This window comes from Chanodichthys erythropterus, chromosome 16 (assembly GCF_024489055.1).
Source record: "Chanodichthys erythropterus isolate Z2021 chromosome 16, ASM2448905v1, whole genome shotgun sequence".
Taxonomy (NCBI): Eukaryota; Metazoa; Chordata; class Actinopteri; order Cypriniformes; family Xenocyprididae; genus Chanodichthys; species Chanodichthys erythropterus.
Window position 1 is genome coordinate 1,624,461 of NC_090236.1, and position 22,885 is coordinate 1,647,345.

The 22,885-nt window shown below is 37.4% G+C and overlaps 2 protein-coding genes across 6 annotated transcripts in view; one reads left to right on the forward strand and one right to left on the reverse strand.

Annotated features, from left to right (window-relative positions):
• wrnip1 (WRN helicase interacting protein 1) overlaps positions 1 to 6,865 on the forward strand; it is a 43,961-nt gene extending 37,096 nt beyond the window's left edge. For 2 of the 5 annotated variants that reach the window (XM_067361979.1, XM_067361977.1), the window contains exons 4-7: positions 2,643 to 2,866; positions 4,420 to 4,575; positions 4,747 to 4,826; positions 5,965 to 6,865. In XM_067361979.1, coding sequence (XP_067218080.1) covers positions 2,643 to 2,866; positions 4,420 to 4,575; positions 4,747 to 4,826; positions 5,965 to 6,246 — 742 coding nt within the window. In that variant the 3' untranslated portion in view covers positions 6,247 to 6,865. Of the gene's footprint in view, positions 1 to 2,642; positions 2,867 to 4,419; positions 4,576 to 4,703; positions 4,827 to 5,964 lie in introns of all 5 variants that reach the window. The other 3 variants (XR_010891853.1, XR_010891854.1, XM_067361978.1) reach the window with 3 other exon arrangements.
• A 3,721-nt stretch (positions 6,866 to 10,586) lies between these two features.
• On the reverse strand, positions 10,587 to 15,031 carry LOC137003072 (gastrula zinc finger protein XlCGF57.1-like). The gene is made up of 2 exons (XM_067363104.1): positions 14,012 to 15,031; positions 10,587 to 10,907 (listed from the first exon to the last, which is right to left on the reverse strand). Exons 1-2 carry the CDS (start codon positions 15,029 to 15,031, stop codon positions 10,587 to 10,589), a joined length of 1,341 nt encoding a protein of 446 aa, XP_067219205.1.
• Between the last annotated feature and the right edge of the window lie 7,854 nt (positions 15,032 to 22,885).

A 22,885-nucleotide genomic window follows, 5' to 3' on the forward strand; every position in this document is an offset into this window, starting at 1 on the left:
CTCGGCCTTTCTAACAGATGTTCTTCACAGTATTGTCAGTATTTGCTCTATTTTGCAATGAAATAGTTCCAATGAAAGCCACAGCAGAACTACAACATACAGCGGTGTTTAGTGAAGGAATCGTTCGTGAAAGTCATTAATTCAATGATTCATTCATAAATACAGTCACTTGCTTCTTTACTGAATGACCGAATGACTCGATGACTTGCGCATTAAGACAGTGACTTACCACCACCTACTGGCAGTTTTAGTATTTAAAAGAATCACTTTTCACATTTTTATCATCATTGCATATTTCTCTATTGATTTTTTTTTTATTTTTTTTATTTTTTTTTTTATTATTATTAATGTTGTAAAGGTATTATAAGCATACAAAAAATGCACTGGAAAGTCAGTTTAGGGGGCAGATATTGTCCCTTAATGGAAAAGGTGCAGTCTGTGGAAAAGAGGGGGTATGCAGAAGGATGGTAAATGCCTCAGGGGGTACTCCATTCTTAAAAGTTTGGGAACCACTGAGGTTGCAGAAGCGGAAGGTCAGCTTGTCAGTGCTCAGACCATACGGCGCACACTGCAAGAAGTGCATGGCCATCATCGCAGAAGGAAGCCTCTTCTGAAGCTGACTGACAAGAAAGACGGCATACAGTTTGCTGAAGACAACCTGTCCAAGAGCATGAATTACTGAAACCATGTCCTGTGGTCTGATCAGACTAAGATAAACTTGTTTGACTCAGATGATGTCCAGCATGTGTGGCAACGCCCTGGTAAGAAGTACCAAGAAAATTGTGCCTTGCCTACAGTCAAGCATGGTCTGGGGCTGCATGATTGTTGCTGGTACTGGGAAGCTCTGCTTCATTGAAGGAAACATGGATTCCAACATGTACTGTGACATTCTGAAGCAGAACATGATGCCATCCCTTCTGAAACTGGACTGAACGGCAGTTTTCCAACATGATAACGACCCCAAACACACCTGTGTGTATATATATATATATATATATATATATATATATATATATATATATATATATATATATATATATATATGTATATGTATGCACACACACACACACACATTTTTACACATTTTTATCTAATTAACTACACAATGTGGTGATTAATTAATCTAATGATCAAATTTGGCTCAAATTTACATCTGAACACCGGCTCAGTATTGGCCGACGCTGTACACGTGAGCGACACATACATGTGATGCTGATGCAGGAGCCCTTATACATCAGCCAGTTGAGATTTGCTATACAGTATCGGTTTACATTATCACATGCTTTACTAAAGAACAATTAGATGAACTAATCAAAACAGGAATTTTTAATGAAAGTCATAGATTTACTTGATGAACTTTCATATTTCCATTCAAGTTCAAAGTAGCCCTGCATGCCAAGTTTTTTTTTTTTTTTTTTTTACTTTTCTTTTTTTCACTGTCATAAATGTAGGTAAGATAAGACCAGAGTTATGCTCCATTTAAACATTAGACAACATCCAGACTCTCTTTCTCTCGTCTGCATGCGTTTCATGAGATCAATATCCATTTCACCTGGTAGGACGCTCTGTTCTTGTACTTGTATATTTCAATGATCGAACTGTCATAACTGCCTAAAAGAAACCAGCGCAGCAGCTTATTAATGATCTGCTGAAGACCAGGGTATTATTGAGTGTTACAGTGTCTGTGTTCCAATGAAACCCAACCAGCCCAGCAATGCTAAATCTTGTATACCAATAGACCAGATTGTAGTGTGGTACAAGGTGAGCCCCTTCTTTCATCTCTGCTGGTATGTGGTTTATGGATGGACACCTTCATCTTTGAGACACAAAGTTATGTAGTAATAATGAAAACAAAGCAAAATTACCAATGTTTCAGATCTTAAGTTGCAGCATGCAGAATTAAATAGATTTTCACATTTTCTGAACTCAGCATCACCTGAGCCAAGGCTTTGCTATGTTGTTTCAATGGTGATCTGGGTTGTTGTTGGGTTTTTGCTTCCTGGCCCAAATCAAAAGGGGTTTGGGATCTGGCAAAGCCACTGATGAGTTAACAGAGCTTGCAGTCTACAGATATTTAATGTGTTAGTTCACCCTCACCCTCATGTCATTCTACACCCGTAAGACCTTCGTTCATCTTCAGAAAACAAATTAAGATATATATATTTTTTATATATATAAAATCCGATGGCTCAGTGAGGCCTCTATTGCCAGTAATGTCACTGAACCTATCAAGATCCAGAAAGGTACTAAAGACTACTACAGTGGTTCTACCGTAATATTCTAAAGCGACAAGAAAACTTTTTGTGCGCTAACAAAACAAAATAATGACTTTTCAACAATATCTAGTGATGGGTGATTTCAAAGCACTACTTTAAAGCTTTACGAATCTTTTTGTTTTGAATCAGTGGTTCGGAGAACCAAAGTCACATGATTTCAGTAAACGAGGCTTCATTTACATTTTTCATTTACAATGAGGCTTCATTTAGTAGTTAATGAACTACTCCTTTGAGAATTTATAAAAGTGTACTTAAATTATATTGTATATTTTGATATTTGATGTAATCTTTCATATTTCTTGAAAAAGGGTTGGGAAACACTGGTTTGTTGAAGAGGCCTGAACTCAATGTGCTGTTTTTCTTCAGATTTCAGGTGTGTATTGAGCAGAAAGCCCTGGACACTGTGGCACACCTGTGTGATGGTGATGCCCGAGCTGCTCTCAACGGCCTTCAGCTGGCGGTGCAGGCGTGTGTTGTGCAGGTGCGCGTGGCTTCCTCAAAACCCAGCGACAGCCCTCAGCAAATAATCGTCCGTGAGCAACACATTAAAGAGGGACTTCAGAGATCCCACATTCTTTATGATAAAGCAGGTATGTCCTGTTTGCACTTAAGCCACTGTCCAAGAATCACTCCAGTCAATCTAGTGCAATTATTGTGGCTAACCTAACCTGTAACAAAAGATTACAAGTTTGATCCACACAAAATAAATCCAGCTGTTGAACCACTATAGTTGAACAGCTTAAGCTTTTTTTACCACAAAAAAAAAAAAAAAAGTTTCATTGTGGTATGCTTTTAGGGTCTTTTCAGGTGTGTCATACATTTTATTAAAGTTAGGGTTTATTAAAGTATTTGGGGTTACACTTTATTTTAAGGTGTCCTTGTTACAGCGTAACTACACATTTAAGTACTGAGTGATATTAACATCATGTACTTACTATATAATTAGGTTTTGTTTTAGGGTTAGTTGCATGTAATTATGCTTAATTTACTTTTATTACTGGATTAAGTACATGTAACATGTAACAAGAACACTTTAAAATATGGTAATATAATATTTTGTCATTAGCATATTAGCTTAGCAACCTACTGATGGAAAAAAAAATATATATATATATTTTAATATATTTTGCATGCTCACTATGTCAAAAAATAGATTTGAAAGTATTGCTTTAATCCCTCAGAAATATGTAGTTGCAAGAATTCTTCCTACATTACTTGCAATAGTTTTCAGTTAGAGAGTTTTTCTGCACATTTTTATGAAAAAGAATAAATTCCAGGTAAGAGAGCATCGCTATGAATGAATATATTCTAGGGATATATAAACACAAAATCTATATCAATAGGACTGTTTCATGAGAGCAGTTGAGTGTTTGTAGTCCCATGATTATATCTTAAGTAAATTACTGCCAAAAGCTGCTATAATAATTGTCCTTAGTTTGAATAAATAATTGTAACTTCATGTTATGAAATCAGTTTTTCTTGCAGTGTTAATTACAGGATATACTGTATTTATATTGCATAAGTGCAGTCTTGAGTTAAAGGGGCTACAGAGGATGTTTTCGAGACTGAGAAACCAAAGACTGTTAGTGAGTTTTTGAAATGAGCGCATGCGTAAGAACAACCCCCCTCCTTCACAGGGGGGGAACGCTTCCCAAAACTCGTGCACGAGTATTGGAACATGAGTGTTTGTTTACCACCGGCATTCGCTGTATCGTGTTAGTGGATTCATTATGTCGGACTCACCGCAGGTAACTCATAATCTGCAGTTGTTACTCCTGACAAAAACATTGCATGCGACGCCTGTGGAAAGTTACTGGAGCGTGCACGTCTCTCACAAGGAACGTCATGGCAGTGATTGACAAGCCAGAGGGCAAATTGGTTGATGTTTTTAAGGCACAGATGATGTATATTAATATTATTCCTTTCAGTGCTCCTAATAAATAGTCTTTTATCAGTTAGTAAAGACAGTTTCAAGTAATATTGCAAAAATGTATAAAACAAAACATCCTCTGTAGCACCTTTAACATTTACATGTTTAATGAATATTCTCATTATGCCCATGAAGGTAATTGTACTCATACTCTCACTGACACTGATACATTTAGTCAGAGACCACTAGAAATGTAAAATCTGTGACACACAGGTGAGGAGCACTACAACTGTATCTCAGCCCTGCACAAGTCAATGAGAGGATCAGAACCAAATGCTGCCCTCTATTGGCTGGGAAGAATGCTGGAGGGAGGTGAAGACCCCCTGTATGTGGCTCGCAGACTGGTCCGGTTCGCTAGTGAGGATATTGGTAAGTAGCTGGTCTTTTTCAACTTTTTTATTTATTTATTTTTTATTTTTTTTCCCCTTAAGGTCCATTTATAAATTGTTCAGTGTTTTCCAAAATTGTAACTAATTAATTAGTGTGTAATCCAAAAGTTAACATCTTGACAGACTGGATCTGTTGTGGACTCTTCTAAAGGTCTGGCGGACCCTGTTGCACTCACTCAGGCTGTATCAGCATTCCAGGCCTGTCACTTCATCGGCATGCCCGAATGTGAGGTACAACACAGACAAATACACTGCATTTGCTGCTAACAGTGGGAATCTCATGATTCAATCTCATGATTTCGATTCACAGTCACAATCAGATTCTAAAACAATTGTTTATCTACATTAGTTCAACTACTTTAAGTATAAATATAATATAATTCTATAAATATTTAATTTTAAGTATTTTTTTTAAATAATTAGAAATTAATAATAAATTAAAACAGTTGCATGCCAAGTAATGTATAAGATTTTTGGATTAAAATATCCAAACACCACTAGAACAGTGTTATATATTTTGTTGACTTGGGTACTTATCTCGTTTTCTTGATTTCCCTGGGTACCATGATTTTACCATTCCTCAGAGAAAAATTCTTTTGTCAAGTAGCTAACATAGCATAATCAGATGCAGCTTTATTTTTGATAACAGTAATACAGCATTTTCTCCATCATACAATATGATTTCAAATTAATTGCATGCCATTTAGCAACACAAGCCATCCAGCATTTGTTAATATGATATTCTAATATCAATCTAGCTTACTGCAGTGTGCAACAAGTGTCTCATAGCAGCCGCAGAGCGAACGCACAGAGTAACATTCTAACATCATTTTCAACACATTCAAATGCATCTAATATGATAAACAGCACTGTGCTACCCCACATACGCTTGACCAGAAGAAGTGGAAGCGGCGACTGCAGCATAATAAAAGTTTCGCTGCTCTCGAGCCGTGTGTTGCGTTTGTCTGTCATTAGCAATCGCTCCAGTGGCCTCGTTCCACTGTCACAGCACTCGGCCCTGCTCTGCTTCATACTACAGTAACATCAATAATTTTAAATTTCTCCGCATAATTGCTACTTTCTCCGAATTGTGAGTTTATATCTCGCAATTTGGACTTCAACTTGCAATTACAAGTTTTTATCTTGCAATTCTGAGAAGAAAAAAATGTCTGAATTGTGAGATGTAAACTTGCAATTGTGAGGAAAAAAGTGAGATAAAAAGTAGCAATTGCAATTACTTTTTTTATTTAGTGGCAGAAACAAGCTTATATAATGTGTAGGTAATTGTTGATCATAATTGATATCCCTGATCTTTCTCACTAACATTTCATCTTCAATCTCACCTACATCTCTTCTTGAATTGTTTTAGGTCATTTTAGCCCAGTGTGTGGTTTATATGGCCAGAGCACCCAAGTCTGTGGAGGTGTACAAAGCCTATAATAACGTCAAGGCCTGTCTGAGAAACCATCAGGGCCCTTTACCGTCCGTTCCGCTCCATTTACGCAACGCCCCCACCAAACTAATGAAGAATCTGGGCTACGCTAAAGGATACAAATATAACCCAGACTTCAATGGGCCAGTGGATCAAGAATATCTTCCTGAGGAGCTTCATGGTGTCAACTTTTTTACCTGGATGCCCTCCAATCAATGACTGTTCCCTTTTTGGGTTCATGAGAAATGGACTTTTAAGTTTGCAGTTTTGCTGTTGACTTTGTCATTGTTGTTGTTGCTTCTTCCACTTATTACAGCCAGATTTTATACCTTTGGTCCATATAATGAAAAACTCTGCATTTGCTTATGCTGCTAATAATGGTTTAATATTATACAGTTTTATTTATAAAAAATGGTAAATATAAAATTAACAAAGATTGCAGAGACAGATTTCCATTTTTATTTCAGGCAAGTAAGAAATGAACAAATTGAAACAATGACATGAATCAATACAAACCAAAGATTGATCAATAAGGGATTCTTGAACATTTATACATGTTCTCCACATCCCAGACAGTTCATGTTTTAGCTTCATTAGATGTTTAAACAGTTGTTCTACACTCTTATCTACAAGCAACCAACATTATATATGTTGTACATTAAACTTAATATACTCTTTATTAAAACCAAGTCTTACCTTGTTTTTGTACATTGCAATTTTTTTTTTCACTTTGAAATTATATTATATTTCATGTCATGTTGATTCAGACATGAACTTGACTGAACGTGATGAGGGTCAAAGTGTAATTTCCACAAGATTGAGTCATTAAAGGTATGGTTCACCCAAAAATGAAAATATGTCGTCATTTACTAACCATCATGTCATTCCAAAACCTCTGACTTTTTTGAAAGTCAATGTTGTTTGGAGTCAACATTTAGTTGAGAGATTCATCTTTGACATTAATATACAGTTTATTGAGGGGCTATTCAGATGTCTATAAGAAAAATGTAAAACAGATTTTTTTTAGGCTTAATGATACCCGATTTGTCTACCTGTGTCACAGGCCACAGTTTCAATATAAAAAAGCAGTCATTCCAATCGAATAATATTTTGTATAAAATAAAATATAAAATAACAAAAACTATGAGAAAAAAAAAAAATAAAACTGCAGAAAATGTCCACTGGAATAAATGCAGGGTCTGAAAGGGTTATTATATTGATTTGATTGCATGTTTTAATGAAATGCCACAGCATTTATGAAGCTAAAGAGTTTTTTTTTTTTTTTTTTTTTGACTTTTTGTTGGACACCTTGGATGCCTCAAAGAGATGTTAACTAGAATAAAGACTGAAGGTCTATAACTAATAAGCCTAACAAAGGTGCCTTAGCCAGTATGGAGACCCAGTATCGAGGGCAGTCCTGGAGGGCCAGTGTCCTGCTGAGCTTAGCTCTAACCCTAAACAAACACCCCAAACAAGCTAATCACTGTGTTCAGAATAATGCTGCCTTCATGTGCTATCTGAATTATCATAAATAGTTTCCCTAGTCAGAAATTGGACATGAACACCTTCTGAAGTCGTATTTACTACTGGGAAATTCTCAGATCATTTTGATCATTTCAGAGTTGGTCGGGCCATTAACTATGAAGAAAGCAGAGGAGAGAAAGATTGCTGCTGTGACTGGTATAGCCTAAAGTGATTTGTAAAACGCCATGTCTTTTAAATAAGAAAACATTTCAGAAGCCTGGATTATAATATATATATTTATATATTAAAGGAACACTCCACTTTTTTTGAAAATAGGCTCATTTTCCAACTCCCCTAGAGTTAAACAGTTGAGTTTTACCTTTTTCGAATCCATTCAGCCGATCTCCGGTTCTGGCGGTACCACTTTTAGCATAGCTTAGCATAGTTCATTGAATCTGATTAGACCGTTAGCATCTCGCTTAAAAATGACCAAAGAGTTTTTTAATTTTTTCCTATTTAAAACTTGACACTTCTGTAGTTAAATCGTGTACTAAGACCGACAGAAAATGAAAAGTTGCGATTTTCTAGGCTGATATGGCTAGGAACTCTACTCTCATTCAGGCGTAATAATCAAGGGACTTTACTGTCGTATCATGGCTGCAGCAGTGCAATGATATTAGGCAGCGTCTCTCACATACGTCTCCATGGTTGCAAGGCACGTTCCCGGTGCAAGCAGGGGCTCACAGGCGCTGCGTAATATCATTGCACTGCTGCAGCCATGGAACGGCAGCAAAGTTCCTTGATTATTACACCTGAATGAGAGTATAGTTCCTAGCCATATCAGCCTAGAAAATCACAACTTTTTATTTTCCGTCGGTCTTAGTACACGATGTAACTACAGAAGAGTCAAGTTTTAAATAGGAAAAATATCAAAACTCTTTGGTCATTTTTAAGCGCGATGCTAACGGTCTAATCAGATTCAATGAACTATGCTAAGCTATGCTAAAAGTGGTACTGCCAGAACCGGAGATCGGCTGAATGGATTCGAAAACGGTAAAACTCAACTGTTTACCTCTAGGGGAGTTGGAAAATGAATCTATTTTCAAAAAAAGTGGAGTGTTCCTTTAAGCATAATTTATGATTCTGGATAATCTGGATTTGTAATTTTACAATGACTCTGAAAACAAAGCATAGATAACTAAACTTGAGGTTATGACAAAATGTCCAATTTAATGTTATAAAACTATATGTCTAAAATGTTATAAAATATATAACATTATATATAAATATATAACATATAACATTTGTTATAAAATATATAACAAAATAAAAAAATTATATATATATATATATATATATATATTATATATATATATATATATATATATATATATATATATATATTATATATAAAATGAATTCATCATGTTAAAAAAATGTTTGAACGCGTTTTTAGGCCAAAACATTTTTTGTCACATACAGCAAACATCTCCTCACTATCCGGTCTCTGTAGTCGCCACAAGCTTCAAAAACGGCAATAAAAACAAACTGGTGCAGCCTGGACCACGAATCATAATAAACATTCTCCAGCCAATAACCGACAAGAATGATTTTAAATGCGCGTTCATGAGGAAGCACGGATGGGAGGGGAGGAGGAGGCGGAGGGAGGGTCTAGCTAGCCTCTGTTTTGTTTGACAACACTTCGAACGTCAACAGGAAGTTACTCCGCTCAGGATCGCTTAGAGAACCTTTAATGAATGGAGACTTGTTTCCTCCAGAGTTTTTGAACTAATCTCTCAAACACATTTTAAGAGTCATTGGTCACCACCTACTGGCATAACAATGTAATAAAATCTTTATTTGAAGCATAACAATAGTTTCAGGTCATTTACTCATTTTAATTGATGATGCAACAGTGTTTATATCTGGTCAGGGTCTGCTAAAATATGGCAGATGTGCATCATTGTTGCAATGTGGTTCTTTCCTTTGTACACTGGGGTTAGTTACCCCACATAATTGCGTTTCTTGGGTTTGGGCCATTCCTTCAAAGCAGTTGTTTAGTGACGGTAGTGTTGAAGTAAGCCAGAAATGCGCAAGTGCTACTCATCTCGGCTATATTTAATATTCATATTGTCTTATGAGTTGAGTAAATGCTCTAAAGCTGCAAAGATTGCATAAACTTCACCAGAAATTTGAGTGAACATAATTTGTGAAACATATCCTGCCAAACTGCCTAGTGTATTGATTTGACATTGTTACCTTCCACTGTTTACCCGCATTTTACAGGTCATTATGAAATTGCACAGAACATCTTGTGTGTGTAAAAGCAAACTGTTTAATTATGTTATGACAATATAGTATAGTAGAGCTCAACTAAAGTTGTACTTGTTGGCAAAATGGCAATGTTAGTAGCGTTATACAAGTTGTATTTGGAATAATAAAAAATATGTTCAATTAAGTGGAAATAACCAAACAGTGGAAATCACAACAAGTCAGCCATGTCAGGCTTATTAACAGTTCCAAGCTTTATATCGATACTTATGACAATTAAAAGAAGGTTATCATAACACTACTTTATGAAATTCTTACGTTAAGGCATGCAGGTAGACCTAGAGGAGATGACTCATCCGTCGTGCACTCTTCCCAGGAGCGTTGCACATGGTGTGAAGCCAGGAGTTTTTGTTTTTTTTTGGACAACTGAGAAGGTGTGATTCTCATGATTTCATTCACCATGACCCTGTCCAAAGACTGTCCTCTCAGACTACCACTTTTTTGGGGTGTCCTCAGAGTGTGCCCATACATATGTGTGTTAATTTTGGTAAAAAATATCTCATTTCGTTTTGAAGTTATACAGTATGTCACAGAAGTGAGTACACCCCTCAATTTTTTTAAAATATTTTATTATCTTTTCATGTGACAACACTGAAGAAATGACACTTTGCTACAATGTAAAGTAGTGAGTGTACAGCTTGTATAGCAGTGTAAATTTGCAGTCCCCTCAAAATAACAACACACAGCCATTAATGTCTAAACCGCTGGCCACAAAAGTGAGTACACCCCTAAGTGAAAAAGTCCAAATTGGGCCCAAAGTGTCACTATTTTGTGTGACCACCATTATTGTCCACCATGGCCTTAACCCTCTTGGGCATGGAGTTCACCAGAGCTTCACAAGTTGCCACTGGAGTCCTCTTCCACTCCTCCATGACAACATCACATAGCTGGTGGATGTTAGAGACCTTGCGCTCCTCCACCTTCCGTTTGATGATGCCCCACAGATGCTCAATAGGGTTTAGGTCTGGTGACATGCTTGACCAGTCCATCACCTTTACCCTCAGCTTCTTTAGGAAGGTAGTGGTCGTCTTGGAGGTGTGTTTGGGGTTGTTATCATGTTGGAATACTGCCCTGCGGCCCAGTCTCTGAAGGGAGGGGATCATGCTCTGCTCATTCATGGTTCCCTCAATGAACTGTAGCTCCCCAGTGCCAGCAGCACTCATGCAGCCCCAGATCATGACACTCCCACCACCATGCTTGACTGTAGGCAAGACACACTTGTCTTTGTATTCCTCACCTGGTTGCCGTCACACACACTTGATACCATCCGAACCAAATAAGCTTAACTTGGTCTCAACTTGGCCTTAACTCTTGTCTTCAGCAAACTGTTTGTGGGCTTTCTTTCTTTAGAAGAGGCTTCCTTCTGGGACTAAATCACAACGTTGCACAAACCATAAGCCGAAACCTGGCATTTTCACTCCCGTGAAAATAAGTCGACCACACCCAAAGTTATATACATTTTCATCCAAAACAATTAAAAACATGTTTTTTAAAGGTTTTTAAGAGTTATAGTGCCACCTATGGTCCGATCTCCATAAAAAATGGCATGCTTTCATATGCTGCATTTTTGTGAAGTTCTGAGTTTTCGTTAAGGCTTTATAAGTTTTGGGGTATATTTAGCCACACCCACTTTCTAAATGACCCTGTTATAGCGATCCAAAGGGTAAAGTTCTTTTTTTTTTTTCATGCACTGGTTTGGTTCGGATCAGGTGAAAAACCAAGGACTAGTTCGCAAAAAATGTTTTTTCACGTATTTGCGAATTAATGGACAATTTGATTGACAGCACTGTTTGTTGAGGTAAAGTTGTTCGGCATGAGGAGATCTATCAAATGATATGCATGTTGTGTGGATCTGTGAAAAAGCACACGATTACTGAGGCGTAAAGCTCGTTAGCGCCAACTAGTGGCCTTCTTACAGACCTCTAGGACCATGAGTCAAACATGTCCACCGAGTTTTGTTCCGATTGGCCTCCATTAACCTTGTCTAATAGGTCATGCCCCCTTGGACCAAGACACTGCATTCCAAATTTCAAGTCCATCAGACTAATGGTTGCATAGTTACAGCTGTTTTCATGTTGTTTGTTTTTTTCAAGTTACAGCGCCACCTAGTGTCCAATCAATGCATTTTTTTTTATCTTGACCAAAGATTGAGCCTCTACACATGTGTACCGAGTTTCGTGCAAATATCTAAATTCGTTCTTGAGTCATAGCCATTTTAGTAAAAGTGGCTAAACCTTCATCGTACGTTTTGGCGCCCCTTAGCGACTGTGAATCACAAACTCTTTTATATAATTATTGATATTCAGACTCCAGAGAACATTTCTGCACTGGTTTGGTTCTGATTTGGTGAAAAACCTAGGACTAGTTCGCAAAAGTAGGTTTTGGACAAAATTCTAAATGGCGGAATTTTTTTCCAGGCAGAAATGAAATCGGAGATATACATTTTGTCCGTCTTGAGCCAAGGATTCCAATGATATCCGGTTGTTAAGTCTGACGTCACGTGGCAGCGCTTCCAGGTCCTAACACTCTATCTCATACCACAAGAAAACAACAAATGGTGCTAATATACATAGACGATGTACTACAAAAAATATATATAATTATAACCTTTATCTCCATACCAAAATTCCAGATGGCCAGACAATGATTCATCTTTTATAAATCATTAAAATATTAATATCTGTGACGCTGTGAGCACGGAGACTGTTGTGTAGACTGTAAGTATTTAAAATGTTTAACTTTTTTAAATGATTGATGTTTAATATGAATAAATAGCGCTCATAAGTGGCCGTCGATGGCATTCTCAAGTGAAACGAGTTGAGGCTTGGACCCGGAAATGGCGTTCTTTACGTCACGACTTAACAAGCGGATAAGACACTTGAATCAGACGGTCTAGGACTTAAGCGTTTTTCAACTTTTGAAAGCTGTAGCACCACCTATTGGGCGAATGGGGTCATACTTTGTCAACCTCTCCGCAAATTGAGACCTATCATCTGGCCAAGTTTCTGCACGATTCGTTTTACGGCGGAAGAAAAATAATAAAAATCCTTACAATTACAGTAGGGTTTCAGCACTACGTGCTTGAACCCCTAAAAACAACAATATCTAGTGATGGCCGATTTCAAAACACTGCTTCCAAGCTTTACGAATCAGTGGTTCGGAGCGTGTATCAAACTGCCAAAATCATGTGAACTACTGAAATTTCGAAACACTTACGAAGTAACAAAGCCTCATTTACTGAAATCACGCGGCGCTCAGAACGACTGATTTGAAACAAAAGATTTTTTGCCGCACAAAAAGTATTCTCTTTGCTTTATAATATTAAAGTTGAACCACTGTACTCACATGAACTGTTTTAAATATGTTTTTAGTACCTTTCTGGGCATCTGAAAGTGTAAATTAACTTGCTGGCAATGCAGGCCTCACTCAGCCATCTGATTTCATCAAAGATATCTTAATTTGTGTTCCGAAGATGAACAAAGGTCTTAAGGGTGTAGAACGACTTGAGGGTGAGTAATAAATTACAATTTTCATTTTGGGTGAACTAACCCTTTAATAAAGCAGATGTTAACATTTCAAGTTCAATCTTTTTTTCTTTTTTTTTTTATTAATTTTATGACTTACAAATCAGCTCACTGTAAATGCACATTACTACTAAGAAGTGAAAATCTAAGAAGTGACAGTGGAACTGAAACAAACCAAAGAAGAATAAACTTTTGTTATAGTGACAACTTGGAGCAATGCTTTTATATACAAGTCAGCAGAGTATGTAACTGTGCAAAAAAACTCTTCCAACATGGAGATGAGGGGTATCTCCAGTATGCACTTTCTCATGTTGTGTCAGCTTTCCAGTCTCAGTAAACCCCTTTCCACAATGTGAACATGTGTATGGTTTTTCTCCTGTATGGATTTTTTTGTGTATTTTCAAGCTGCCAGCTCTAGTAAAAGCTTTACCACACACAGTGCACAAATGAGCTTTCACACCTGTATGAATTTTCTGATGATGTGTAAAATTACTAAGCCATAAAAAAGTCTTGCCACAAAAAGAACACAAGTAGGGCCTCTCGTTTGTATGAATTTTAAGGTGGGTCTTGAATTGTCTTGGCAAAATAAATTTTTGACTGCACTGATCACAGTTAAACAGCCTTTCTCCAGAGTGAGACCGCAGATGATTTTGAAGATATGTTGCCCGGGTAAAACTCTTCCCACACGGATGGCATGTGAAGGGCTTCTCTCCAGTGTGAATCCGTATGTGAGCATTAAGGTGTCCTTTCTGTGTGAAACTCTTTCCACACTGAGAGCATGTGAAAGGGCTCCCTCCACTGTGAATTCTCATGTGATCTTTAAAGTATCCTTTTTGTGTGAAACTCTTTCCACACTGAACACATGCAAAGGGCTTCTTTCCAGAGTTAACTTTCATGTGATCCCTAAAGAATCCTTCATGTGTAAAAGTCTTTCCACCCTGAGGGCAAGTGAAAGGCATTCTTCCAGTATGAATTCTTGTGTGATACTTAAGGGTTCCTTTACGTGAGAATCTTTTTCCACACTGAGGGCATGTGTAAGGCTTCTCTCTTGTGTGAATTCTCATGTGGTCTTTTAGATTGTCCTTACACGTGAAACCCTTTCCACAGAGAGGGCATGCAAAACGACTCTCTCCAGTGTGAACTCTCATGTGATCCTTACAGTATCCTTCACGTGTGAAACTCTTTCCACACTGAGGGCATGTGAAAGGCTTCTCTCCAGAGTGAACACGTATGTGATCTTTCAGATTTCCTTTACGTGCGAAACTTTTACCACATTGAGGGCATATGAAAGGTTTCTCTCCAGCATGAATTTTCATGTGATCCTTAAGATTTCCTATGCGTGAAAACCTCTTTCCACACTGATGGCATGCATAAGGCTTCTCTCCTGTGTGAATCCGTATGTGGTCTTTAAGATGGTCCTTACATGTGAAACTCTTTCCACACTGGGGGCATGCAAAACGGCTCTCTCCTGTGTGAACTCTCATGTGATCCTTACAGTATCTTTCACGTGTGAAACTCTTTCCACATTGAGGGCATGTGAACGGCTTCTCTCCAGAGTGAACTCGTATGTGATCCTTAAGATTTCCTTTACGCGCAAAACTTTTGCCACACTGAAGGCACGTGAAAGGCTTCTCACCAGTGTGTATTCTTAAATGATTCTCAAGGTTTCCTTTGTTTGTGAACATTCTTCCACACTGATGGCAGGTGAAAGGCTTTGTGGCTCCTATTCTTTTTTGTGAGGAACAGTTGACAAACTCTGAGCAACTAGAATTTTCTCCAGTTATAAAATTATGGGGTTTTTGATACTGATGATTCTCCTCCACTTTATTCTGATCTTGACTTTCCTCTTTCACTCCCATCAAGTCTAAAATGAACATATTAAACTGTCAAAAATTCAGTTAAAAAGGGACAACCATGAAATAAAGGTGAAACATTTTAATTGCAGAAAGCAAAAGTTGGTCAAGTGTCTAATTTTATGTGATTTTTTTTAAGTCAGCCTTCAGAAATCTACTCAAGGTGTCAGGTGTGTGAGAGCAGGGTAAGAACAAAACTTAAAGTGATAGTTCACCCAAAAATGAAAATTATTCCATGATTTGCTCACCTCAAGCCATCCTAGGTGTATCCTCATTCAGACGAACACAATTGGAGTTATATTAAAACACATCCTCTTCCAAGTTTTATAATGGTAGTGAAGGGGGCGTGAGATTTTGAAGCCCAAAAAAATGCATCCATCCATCATAAAAGTAATCTATACGGCTCTAGTGGGTTAATAAAGGCCTAAATAAAGTGAAGTGATGGGTGTAATTAAAATATCCATATTTCAAACTTTATTTACTATAATAACTAGCTTCGACAGACAGCTGTATGCATCGATTTATGGGCGAAAAGCAACCTCTGACGCAATGTAGGAGTAGCATAAGCTTAGATGCCTCTTGCTGTTCAAACAAACAGGGCTGGGCAACAAACTCAAACTCCTCTTCTCTTATATCGAAATCCTCTGACATTTCTCTTTAAAAATTCTTGTTTTAGACTTCTAATTCATGACTGGTGTTTTGTTTTGCTCTATCCTTTGTGCTTCTGCATTCGCCAATACATCATGCGTCACTGAAAATCGATGCCATACGGCCGTCTGCCAGTAGCTAGTTAATACAGTTTACATAAGTTTTAAATATGGATTTTTTTTCTCACAAAAACCTTTATTAATCCCCTGGGGCTGTATGGATACACTTTTTTTGGGCTTCAAGAGAAAATTGATAAAATTATTTAATATAATTCCGATTGTGTTAGTCTGAAAGATAGTTATATACACCTAGGATGTCTTGAGGGTGAGTAAATCATAGGAACATTTTCATTTTTAAGTGAACTATCCCTTCAAATCCGTGGTCCTCCAGAGTTTGGTTAATATATAATGTATAAACCTTTGCATAGATTTTATCATATCAAGTGTGTGTATGCACAAAAAGTACATTTTGCGTATGCACAAAAGTTTTCAGATTTGTAAAACCGTAAATTAAAAATACTGGTCAGCAGAAGATGAGGGTGAAAATCCACTGTTGCAGATAACGCATATCAACACACTAAACAATTTGGCAGGTTATGATTCATAAATTATGTTTTATCACTTTGCATGGCATTGCTATCAGGGCCCTTCCCCTAAAAGGAGCATCAAACATTAGCAAAACAACATGCAAAGACTGTAGCACACTGAGAGAAATGCCGCACAACGCCACATCTAAAATGTCTAAAATTCGAACACATTGTTTTCTATTACCATACGCATACTGGCAGCGTTGTTTTGCTCATGTTTGAGGCTCCTTTTAGGGGAAGGGCTCTGATAGCGATGCCATGCAAAGTGATAGAACATAATTAATTAACTATAACCCTCCAAACTGACAGGTAAGTGAAAAAGATCATTTCAAACCCTGCATGCATCCCCATCCTGTCTCCTCCCCAACATAACCATATCTGGAGTTTACAACGCCTATAGTTTACTGAGCATAACCTTATCTCTAAATAATTTCTATATGCGTATTTTCATCTATGTGATCCTACCTAATGGTACAAGACACTTGGGAAATATCTAATGTGGGCTGCAGTTTGTGCTGTTGCATAACATTGCTAAAAATCATTAAGTATCCTTGATTTGTTTGAGAATAATAATGTCTAAAAATCTATAAAACCAAATATATTTGCCAAAATTGTAAAGTACAATTCAGAGAATGTTTTCAGAAAAGAACAGTTATCATTGATTCCCATTGGCAAAACATTTTTAATTGTTTTAAAGGGGGGGTTACATGGTTTTTTTCTAGGCTTGATTGTGTTTTGGGGGCACAGTTTAACATGTCTTAATGCTTCGTTTTTTTAAAAAATGCTGTATTTTTCATATATTTTATCTTAATTCTACACCTCTGTTTCCACTGTCATATGAACGGCTCGTTTGACTTCCTGCTTCTATGAAGCCACTCCCTCTGACATACGCAATGTGCTCAGATTGGTCAGCAGGTTGGTAACTGGCCCAGTCTGTCGTGATTCGCTGAAGCGTCCGGAAACGCCACGCCCCTTACCATTCGTAGTTACGCGCTTAGGTGGAAAGTAAATAATAGCGCCTACATTGCTTTATCAAATTGAGCCGAATCAGACCCAGATGAAGAGGAAAAAGTAGAACCTCTGCAATCGCGGCTTTTGAAGGATGTTTATGAATGGTATTTCATTTAGTATTTGTGTCAAAGTGTTTAGATAAGCTGTCACTGCTGTTTGTTAGCTTTCAATATACAGTTTTATCCTGATTAAAGCTTTCCTGTAGTAAATACATGCCTGAGTAGTCGCATTTTTGTAAAGGTAGCGTTTAATTTATAGCATGAACAACTGTTTGTCTATGAACATAGACGTTTGTTGGTGTTTGTTGCACTAGAATTTAGCTAACTGGCTAGCAAAAACGAGTTGCTCTTTGTATACGTCCTAGATGCATTAAAAATAGCAACAGAACTATAACATTACGTTTAAAAGACAAACAATAAAACGTACTTACAGTTTGGGGCTGATAAACAGCAGCTTCTGCTTTTAAAGTGGGAACTGCTTCATCTTTCAGTAAAAGTCTTTGTGTAAATCCAGCATTAAACTCGTGTAGATTCAGGAATCTGTCTTCAGCACCGCATCCAGTGTAGAAAATATCACAGATAATAATGGGTTCTATATCTTTTGATGCGTCGCGTCGCACAGCTCGCATTCGGTGTAAACAACTCTTCCGCTTTCATTATGCTGCGCCACATGGCCTCGCCCACATTGTTGCGTGTTCCCGGGGGCAGTGTTTATGTTAATAGCAAGGGTTTATGATGTCACCAACCCGGGAAGAAGCTCGTTGTAGTCCAAACCACCCGTTTTTGTAGGCAATAAAATGCCATAACTTTAAAAGACAATATCTCCGTGTGCATTGAACTTTCAGCGCTGTAACTTTGCAGATACTGTTTATGCTCAAGCAGCAACATTACACACTAACTAAAGTTAAAAAAGTGAAATCGCATGCAACCCCCCCTTTAAACAAATCAAATTTATGCAAAAAGTTGAGATATTTTAAGATGTTTTGATTTTTTTTCCTGTGAAACTACACTTATTTTTGATATTAGTGCATCAAATCGTATTTTTAATAATGTTGGGAAGACCACAGAAATGATTATCATTAAGATACTACATATAGCAGCTAATCCAACCTTTCTGACACAGAGGAACTCTGTTGTCAAAGACAATGTTTGAAGGCCCTCCAAGTAATTACTGGTACACTGCTTATTTTAATGTATATTTTGTCTTATTTGAAATCATTTTAAGCCATCTTGAGGCCCGCTTATAGTGGGCCCTCGACCCTTTGGTTGAGAGCCACTAATATACAGTATCTCACAAAAGTGAGTACACCCCTCACATTTCAGTAACTATTTTAGTATATCTTCTCAAGGGACAATACTATAGAAACGAAACTTGTATATATTTTAGAATAGTCAATATGCTGCTTGTATAGCAGTATAGATTTACGGTCCTCTGAAAATAACTTAAACAGCCATTATTGTCTAAATAGCTGGCAACAAAAGTGAGTACATCCTAACCGTGCGTTCACACCGCTGCCAGCGAGAGCGTCAAAGTTAATGACAAGTCGCGTCAACCAATCGGAAGCCTCTCAAGCGAGGACCTCTACATTCCAATTGGTTGCCGCCGAACCGCGTCATAGCTCATTACCATAAAGTTAACCTGATTCAACTCTCCTGGACGCTCTCACCGTCCAAGACGCGCCGCGCTGCGCCGCTCTCGCCGGAGCTCGCCGCCGGCTCTCATTGAAAATGAATGACTAGCGTCACTTTAATGCTCTCGCCGCTGGCGGTGTGAACACACAGTAAGTGATAACAGCTCTACATCTTATAACCATGCAAAGCCACATGTCCTATTCATCATGTTTTTGTCTGCATGATAGGACAATACAAATGTGCATATCTTGTATTAGAGTAGTTAAAATTTGGTGCTTTGAGTAAAATTTTCTCATACTGACCACTGAATGTTCAACATGGCACTTCATGGCAATGAACTCTAAAGATTTGAGAATTAGAATTGTTGCTCTCCACAAAGTTGGCCTAGGCTATAAGGACATCAGTGACACTCTGAAACGGAGTACAGTGGCCAGGGTCATACAGAGGTGTTCAGAGACGGGTTCCACTCGGAACAGGCCTCGCAAGCGTTGATCAAAGTAGCTGGCTTCAAAAAACAGACACAGGAGTGCTGCCAGCATTGCTTTAGAGGTTGCAGAAGCGGAAGGTCAGCTTGTCAGTGCTCAGACCATACGCCACACACTGCAACAAGTCGGTTTGCATGGCTGTCGTCCCAGAAAGAAGCCTCCTCTGAAGCTGGCTCATAAAAAAATCTGCAAACAGTTTGCTGAAGACAACCTGTCCAAGAGCATGAATTATTGGAACCATGTCCTGTGGTCTGATGAGACTAAGATAAACTTGTTTGACTCAGATAGTGTCCAGCATGTGTGGCGACGCCCTGGTGTGAAACACCAAGAAAATGGTTTCTTGCCTACAGTCAAGCATGGTGGTGCTAGCATCATCTGAGGCTGCATGAGTGCTGCTGGGACTGGGGAACTGCACTTGATTGAGGGAAAGATGGATTCCAACATGCACTGTGACATACAGAAGCACAGTATGATGCCATCCCTTCAGAAACTAGGCCGAACAGCAGTTTTCCAACATGATAACGACCCCAAACACACCGCCAAGATGACAACTGCCTTGCTGAGGAAGCTGAAGGTGAGGGTGATGGAGTTTCTAAGTATGTCTCCAGACCTGAACCCTATTGAGCACCTGTGGGGCATCCTCAAGCATAAGGTGGAGAAGGAGGATTAAGGCAGTGCTAGATAACAGTGGTGCTCACACAAAATATTGACACTTTGGTCACAGTTTTGACATGTTCACTTAGGGTGTACTCACTTTTGTTGCCAGTTATTTAGACAATAATGACTGTATGTTGAGTTATTTTTAGAGGACAGTAAATCTGTACTACTATACAAGCAGCACATTGACTACTCTAAAGTATACTCTAAATATAATTTTCATTTCTATTTTCGTATTGTCGCTCGAGAAGATATACTAAAATGGTTGCTGAAATGTGAGGGTGTACTCACTTTTGTGAGATACTGTATATAGTCATTTGAAGGGGAGGAATGAAGAAGATGTGGACTATTTAATTAATGAATTTAATAATAATCATTTTTAATCAATGATTGATAATAAAAGATCCACCATAAGATTGCATAGTGTACAATTAATTTTCATCTCAAAAGATAAAGGACAATTGGATTCTTCATGATATGACAACTTTAAAGAAGAATCAGGAATGTATACCGACCTCTTTGTTTCTCAATAGCTTCATATTCCAGTCTGGATGGTTCTTGATCACTCGTCTCTCCAATTTCCACTTTAATAAACTCCATGTTTACAACAGCATGTTATGTAGATTCCTATGGTTACATATGAGGTCATTTCTTCTGCACATGCTTTTCACTTGTCGAATGATGGAATATTTCCAAGCCATTATCAGTGAACTGCTGTGAAAAAAAAAGCAAAATCAATTTATACATTCTTATTTAAATATTGTGCACACTGATAGGGAAAAGGTCTCAAAAATTCCAGTGACCAAATGCATTTTTCAAAGCCTCTTGCATCACAACAGTTATTAAGGTCTGGGTAGATTAGATTATAAAGAAAACAATCAGTTCTCATAATCAGCATGTTGAATTCAAGAGAAATGGGCAGGAATAAAGATCTGAGCAACTTGGACAATAGAGTAGAGTAAATAAGTAGAAAATACTCACATCTTTACTTGATTTCTTGCAATACTCCATATCTTCAGATATCACAGTGGAACTTCTCAATACCATGGTGGAAACTGATGCAAATACACACAAAGATATTTTGTTATACTTATTTGATAAAATAAGAGAGTAGTATACTCTTTAAACAAAGCAATAGAGTTTGCAACTCTGTATGCAGTGTCCAAAATGCCGAGTAGAATTCGAGTAGAATTTACTTAGTCATGGTCAGAATTATTGTTAAATATTGTTATTGTTAAATATGATCAAAGAAGGCTGTGAAACTAAATCTGCATTGTTTATCCTTTATATCTTTAATAAAATAAATAAATAAATAATAAACTATTGTTACCCCTAGAAACTGTTATGAGTAAAACATATTCCCCTTCATATTTACATTTTAGCACACCAGGGTGACTAGGAACATGAAACTATCCAGCCATGACTTCGTTTCACAGGAGTATAAATATTAGGAAACACAAAGGCCAAATTACCTTAATCATCCATCACAATGAGTAAAATCTAAGAATATAGTTCTGATGTGCAGCAAAAGATTGTTGAGCTTCACAAACTAGAAAACTGCTGAAAGAAAATAGCTAAAGATTTGAAAATTCCCATTTCCATCATCAGGGCAATAATGAAAAAGTTCCAGTCAACAAAAGATGTTGCAATTCTGCCTGGAAGAAGACGTCTGCCTATATTGTCATAATGCAAGGTAAGGAGAAAAGTGGACGAAGACTCTCCAAGGATCACAGCAGGAGAATTGCAGAAATTAGTTGAGTCTTGGGGTCAGAAAAATATGACAACTGCTTGTATGACAATGTTAAACGTGTAAAAGGTCAAGTAACGGCAGAATATTCTGGCGAAATAGACCACAAACTTAAATTACTTAAGGACTTGCTGACAAGATGCCTAACACTCAGTGATAATACAGAAATCATGTATTTTCCAATCCAAAGATTTTGACGTAATGTGATAACAGATGCACCAATTCATCATATCAACCTTCATGTAAAAAACACAATGCATCAATTTGATAAGCAAAAAAAAAAAAAAAAATGCTGTATTACATTCAATTATAATGTACATGTCATATTACAACGCTAAATGGTATCAATTATAGTATTAAATAAGTAGTAATGATGTTGTTGGAGTACATTTATACGACTTTTAACAGGTTATGAATATGAATGCATTATGTTTGTCACATTAAATAAAGAACTTAAACAAACCTTCTCGCAGCCGATCAGCCGAGACGCAGCTCTGTGACGTCACGTCACATCATGACCTAACCGTTTAGAGAGGCAAAATAAATGTCCATGTACTCAACTATATGAATTAACCTCAGTGACTCAAGTCAAATATAATCTTTCAGCGGAATGCAAAATGATTGTTATCTTCATTTCACCCGTACTCTGTGAAATTTACTAAACAGCGCAATGCAATAATAATGCAATGAGCTCAGAATGGGGTATTTTTTTTTTTTTTGAAGAGGCAAATGTGTACATTTTCATTTAACTGAGTAACTTTTGATTAGCTAGAGACAAAAGTGCAAGTAAACAAATTACAAATAACAATCCGGTAGTCCTATCAGATGTGTGTGGTTTTTCATTTCACTTTAATTTTGTAAAAATAAATAAATATTTAAAAGAAAAACTTTAGCCAAAACATTCTGAATTTCTAGTGAACA